This window comes from Nannospalax galili, unplaced genomic scaffold (genome assembly GCF_000622305.1).
Source record: "Nannospalax galili isolate Female #2095 unplaced genomic scaffold, S.galili_v1.0 scaffold693, whole genome shotgun sequence".
NCBI classification, from domain to species: domain Eukaryota; kingdom Metazoa; phylum Chordata; class Mammalia; order Rodentia; family Spalacidae; genus Nannospalax; species Nannospalax galili.
In genome coordinates, this window is record NW_008332653.1 from 1,211,358 (window position 1) to 1,217,917 (window position 6,560).

At 43.0% G+C, this 6,560-nt stretch overlaps 1 protein-coding gene across 1 annotated transcript in view; it reads right to left on the bottom strand.

Moving 5' to 3' along the window:
* Positions 1–148: 148 nt before the first annotated feature.
* Positions 149–6,560, bottom strand: part of Pex11b (peroxisomal biogenesis factor 11 beta) — a 14,350-nt gene continuing 7,938 nt past the window's right edge. Inside the window, exon 4 of the mRNA XM_008827596.3 lies at positions 149–1,493. Within this exon, the coding sequence (XP_008825818.1) occupies positions 1,088–1,493 (406 nt within the window). The 3' untranslated portion in view covers positions 149–1,087. The remainder of the gene's footprint in view (positions 1,494–6,560) is intronic.

A 6,560-nucleotide genomic window follows, 5' to 3' on the forward strand; every position in this document is an offset into this window, starting at 1 on the left:
ATCAGACCAAATGCTAATGAGCAGGTGGGTACAGTGGCACACACCCATTTTCCTAGCTACTTAAAAGGCTGAGGCAGGAGGACTGATAGTTTAAGGCCATCTTGATAACATACTAAGACCCCATCTCAAAACTGAATAAATAAATAAGTCAGTGAGTAAACTTATCTTTAATTTAATGACCTCGAAGTCTTGCTTGCACTGTGGGCATGGACCACAGCTATTTATACAGACTTGTATTATACAATATTTACAGCAAGATGCTATATACAGCATCAATCTGGATAAACAAAGAAGGGGCAAGAACCAGCTAAGAAAGAAGTCCTAAAATCAAAGTGTAAGCAGAAATCTGAAAGCATGGAGCACAGAGAGGGGTTAGGTGCTGAATCCTGAGGGAAGCTGTTGAGGTTAACAGGAAAGAAGCATCAAACAGCCTGTGGTGCAGAGAGGGAGGGAAGTCTACATGACATAAAGTCTTGAAAATTATGATATGGAGTTTGAAGGGAAAAGAAAGTTGTAAGACACCTCAGTGAGAAAAAAAGAAGAAAATCAGAACTTTACAACCCAAAACTTAAACTTCTCTACCAAAAATAATTCTGTTTAAATATTTGGATAGGGTACTGAGAAGGTAAAAAAGAAAGCTGCATCAAGAGACAAAGTACTTTTTTTTTTTTTTTTTTAACAACAGGGTCTCTCTATGTAGTCCTTGCTGGCCTGGAACTCACTATGCAGACTAGGCTGACCTCAAACTCAGAGAGATCTGCCTGCCTCTGCCTCTCTAGTGCTGGGATTAAAGGCATTTGCCACCATGCCCAGCTTGGAGACAAATTCTTAAAACAGACTCAAAACAGATTAAAAAAAAAAAAAAAAAAAAAAAAAAAAAAAAGACAGCCAAGAGCCTTCAACAAAAGCTCAGGCATATGAGAATCATTCTACTGACAAATCATCTTTCCTGACCTTCATTTTCTCCAAGATTCTTCCCTTTGTCCCTAAATATCTGGATTTAAACTTTAATCAAGTAGAATTAGAATGAGGCTGGCACACGGGGGACAATCTAATTCAAGTCCCCTCTTTATCCAGTACCATAATGTTAGGGCTTGAGTCGTAGCCAGGGACAGATTAGAGTAAGAATAGACAGGATGGAGGATATGAGGCCACAAAGTCCCACAATCCCAGGGCCACAACGCCAGAGGCCTAGTTTGTCCAGTGGAATGAAGAGATCACAGGTATTTCTGACCAGGTCCAGTAGAAGAGGGGGATGACCTCGAAGGACCCGAGCCAGCAGCAGGATGTGGAGTCGAAACTTCAGAGCCAGTTGTGGCAGGCATCCCCCAGGAGTCCCTGGTCCCCTGGATCCCCCAGTTTCAACTCCTCCTGGGACTCCTATTCCAGAAACCTTCAATCTCCTGCTATAAGATGAAGTCTCTTGTTCCATCAGTAAGCGAATCTCATAAGCATCACGGCTCAAATTCATGATGAGGGAAAACAAGTAGTACCTGAAATATGCAGGGCAGATGGGTTAGAAAGAGCATGTGTATCTACTGAACATATCCAACACAATACTTAAACATTTTCTTTTTATGTACTACAAAGAGATTCTACACTGGGATATCAGAAGTGAATGCTATAACCCACTATTAGAATGTGCTCCCTGGGGGCAGGCTTAGGGGGTGAAAATCCGGCTTAGGGGTGAAAGCACTTGCCAGACTCTTACGTATCCCAGGCTAACCTAAGAATGTGCTGTTTTCTGTTTGGAAAGTTCTTTTCTTTCTACTGTTTTGTTTAACTACTATTAAGTTTTCAGAACTAAAATATACTTTTTCCAGAGTTTTCCTTGACCCTTTGCTCTAAATTAGCTTTCCTTGTCATGTTATATTATAGCATCATATATTGTTCCACACAGTGAGTAGTTGTTTTAATGAAAAAGAATTATTATTATATTATTATTGTGTGAAAATAAGAGAACGGGCGCATGTATGCTATGGCATGTGTATAGAGGTCCGAGAACCACTTTCCAGAACTGTTTCTCTACTTCCACCACAAGTTTCAGGACTGAACTCAGATCATCAGGATTATCCTGTAAGCACGTTTAACCTGCTGAATTATATCATCAGCCTGGTTATTTGTTTTAATATCTGACACCCTTATTAGACTGCAAGCAAGTCCTAGTTTCTTTTGTTTTTAAAAATTATTTATCTGGGGCTGGAGAGATTGCTCAGTGGTTAAGAGCACTGACTGCTCTTGCAGAGGACCCAGGTTCGATTCCCAGCACCCACATGGTGGCTATGAACTGTCCTTAACTCCAGTTCCAGGGGAATCCAGAGCCCTCTTCTGACCTCCGCAGCATTGTACAACACAAGTGCACTCACATACATGCAGACAATACACTCGTACACATAAAATAAAAATAATATTTTTTAAAATTATTTATCTATTTATTACAATAATGTGTAAGTATAGTATGTGTGTATGATGTGTGTGTGTGTGTGTGTGTGTGTGTGTGTGTGTCTGTGAACAAGTACCATGGTGTATATTTAGAAGTCAGAGGAAAACTTTGTGGAGTCAGTTCTTTCCTTCTACCTTTACTTGGGTTCCAGGGATTGAACTCAGGTCATCAGGTTTGTATGCTATGTGCTTTTACCCAACTGAGCCTTCTTGCCCTAGACTTTAAGCTTCAAGGGAGCACATACATTTGTTTGGCTTTGCTTAATTCCATGGCCCATAGCAAGAAAATAATAAGTGGGGCTGGAGACATAGCTAAGCTGTTAGGGCTAGGTTTGGTTCCCAGCACCCACAGAGTGGCAGGGGATTCAACACCCTCTTCTGGCCTCTGAAGGCACTGCATGACATATATGCAAGCACAACACTCATATGCATAAAATAAAAATAGATAAAAGAAACTAATAGATCTTTTTGGAAAAGCCAAGCACAGTGGCTGTGGTACATGCTTGTGGAGTCCCAGTTACTAAGGAAGCTGAGGTTGTATTGTGTGAACCCAGGAATTCGATACCAGTCTGAACAACATATTGAGACCCCCATCTCTTCATTAGTGTGTGGAGGTGCAACTCTGTGTGTATACATGGGTGCACATGCATGTGAATCCCAGAGTTCAACCTTGGATATCAGTCTTCAGGTGTGGTCAACTTTATTTTTTGAGATAGGGTTTCTCACTTGGCTGGAACTAGCCCATTAGCTTAGGCTGGCTAGCCAGAGAACCCCAGGAATCCTATCTCCACTTCCTCACTGCTGGTATTTGGGTTCTAGGGTTCAAATTCAGGTCTTCATGCGTGCACAGTAAGAACTTTACCAACTGAGCCCCCAGCCCCATGAGATCCCTACCTCTTAAAAGAAGAAGAAAAAAAAAAAAAAAAGCTAGGCATGGTGTCACAATGTCTATAATCCCAGAACTGGGGAGGCTAAAGCAAGAGAATCTTGAGTTCAAGACCAGACTAGGCTACTTAGTGAAACCTATCTCAAAACCAAACAACAACAACAAAAAGACCCCAATTAGCTCAGTGAGTAAAAGAGCCTACTGTAAAACATAATGACCTGAGTTCCATCACTGGGATCCACATGGAGGAAGGAGAGAACTGACTCCCACAAGTTGTCCTCCAGCCTCTACAGGCATGCTGTGGTATGTGTGCCCACACACATACACATGCACAATAATATTAAATAAATATTTAAAAATTTAAAAAAAGAATAAAATGGAATGAGTGGGCAGATAGTGGTGGGGAACTACCTATGGAATTGATATAATTAAAGTGAATAAAATATTTTTTTTTCCAATCTTAGTTATATATCATGAAAAGCAACTGTAACTCCCATTTGAAATTACTTGTTACTTTTTGATGGTTGTGCTGGATAGCTTTAGTGTCAACTTGACACACCTGGATTGAGGGAGCCTCAATCGGGAAATTGCCTCTATTGGACTGGCCTGTGGCCATGTCTGAAGGGCATCTTCTTGATGAGTGATGTGGGAGGGCCCAGCCCACTGTGGGTGGTGCCACCCCTGGGCAGGTGGGCCTGTGTTGCATAAGAAAGCAGGCTGAGCAGGGGCCAAGAGAGCAAGCCTGTAAGCAGCGTTCCTCCATGGCCTGTGCTCCAGCTCCTGCCTCCAGGTTCCTGCCCTGAGTTCCTACCTTGGGCTCCCTGATGAACTGATGTGACCTGGGAGATGTAAGACAAATAAACCCTTTCCTCCCCAAGTTGGTACTGGTCAGAGTGTTTTGTCACAGCAATGAAGAACAAACTAAGACAACATACATCCTTGAGTCCACACTACAGAACTGGGGTCAAAGGTATTTCAAAAAGGATTTAGACTCAACCCGTTTATATATATATATGCATGCCAGGTTTGGTGGCACATGCCTTTATCCCAGTGCTCAAGAAGTAAAAGCAAGCAGATCTCTGTGAGTTCAAGGCCAGCCTTGACGTACATCGTGAGTTCCAGGCCAGCCAGGTCTACATAGTGAGATCTTGCCTCTAAAAAAAAAAAAGCATACACTCACACACACACACACACACAGTCCCCTAGCATCCATTGAGGATTAATTCCAGGATCTTTCCCCACTCTGCCACCCTGCCACCCCCCGTTCTATCAAAATCCAGATGCTAATTCCTTATATGAAATAGTATATTTGATATAACCTACACAATCCTCTGCATTATTTCCAGATTATTAACAATACCTATTACAATATAAATATTATTTAAAGGTGTTACACTATATTGTTTAAGGAATAATGACACAAAAAATGTTTGCATACGTTCAATACAATTTTTTCCTCAACATTTTCAATCTGTGGTTGATTGAATTAATGGATTCGGAATCAGTGGACTTGAAAGGCTAACTGCATACTCTGAGAAAATCCTGAGATATCTTTAATAAAGACAAGTTATGGGCCAACAAGATATCTCAATGGGCAAAAACACTTGTTGGGCAAGCCTGAGGACCTGAATTTGATCCCTGACCCTGATAGAAACCAGAAGTTCCCTGAGACAAATGTCTCACCCTAGCCCCATTGTTAATAGTCACATCCCTATCTCAGGCCTGGTAGAATGCCAGAGAAATGTCTGCAGAAAGCAGGACAATCCACTTCTCTTGCCAGGATATCTCTCAGCTGTCCTTGCTCCATCATTACCAAATTAGCCACAGTTGAGCCACAGCCTGCAACTCCAGGAAAAGGGCCCAAGGATACCCTAACCCAGACTTCACAGCTGTATGTGTGTGGGCGTGTGTGCCTTCTTTATTTTCTAGTCATATATAATTCATTCCCACCCTCTCAGCTTGCTTATCCACACAGAAGCTGTGTAACCTTCACTGAACTAGGAATAAATCCTCTGTTCAGTCTGCTGAAGGTCTGGTCTGCTCTGGTCTTTTACATAAACTTTATTCTTTTTTTGTCCTTCATAAATATAACAGACCCAACTTGGAGTCCAAGGACTCAAGTAGGACCAACTACTCAAAGATGTCCTCTGACTTACATGTGTGTCATGGTGTGCCCCCTCTTCTACAATATTTTTTAATCTTATAAAAAAAGGCAAGCTGGGCTGGAGAGAAGGCTCAGTGGTTAAGAGCACTGACTGCTCTTGCAGAGGACCTGGGTTCGATTCCAAGCACTCACATGGCGGCTATGAACCATCCTTAACAGTTCCAGGGGAATCTAACGCCCTCTTCTGACCTCCACAGCATTGCATGACATGGGTGCACTCATACATGCAGGCAATACACTCATACACATAAAATAAAAATAATAAATATAATATTAAAAAAGATGACCTGCAGGCCTCTCTCTGGGGTATGTCCATCATGCCCTCCACTCCTTGACTCCCCCAGCCTCATTCACCTTCCCATCTCCCCCACGTCTCTCCTCTTAGCCTGGGACTTGTCCCATTCCTTGTCTTGGCACCCCAGACACTGGGGGAACCACCATTGCTTCCTGATCCTTTGCATCCAGACCAACCCAGTTCCTTCTGGGGTTCCCAGGAGCCCTTGGTCCTGGCCCCACCCTCACCTCCCCCTGATTCCCTGGTCTGCACAACCCACCAGCCTCTTTCCTGGACCCGGGGGCTGACCTTTCTGCTTCCTGATCCTCTGCATCCAGAAGAACCCAGTTCCTCAGTGTAGTCCTCAGGAGCCCTTGGGGCCTCTTCCTGCCCCCATCTCCCTTTGCATCTCTGGGTGGCACAGCCACCAGCTGCTCTAGACAAGCATCTTTCCTGGGCCCTGCTCCCAGGCCAGTCCAATCCCCAAATTCCTGAGGCCAAAATCTTTCCTGGAGGGATCCAGACCTTAGGAGAAAGCCTGAGAGCATCTGATCCTCACCTGACTTGGGCCTCTGTGGGAACACCTGAAGACAAAAGCAATCTGGCCACTCCAACATAAAATCAAAAGAGAGAACCGGAAGCTTTGACAAACCAGCTTTTCATGCCCAAAAAGTAAACTACAAAGACACATAAAATTTACAAAAGAAGACCTAAACTTGAAGGCTTGAGTCTCATTCAAGAACCAGAAACTGCAAAAGAAATTCACATGTCAAAATCACAGAGAAAAAATAACA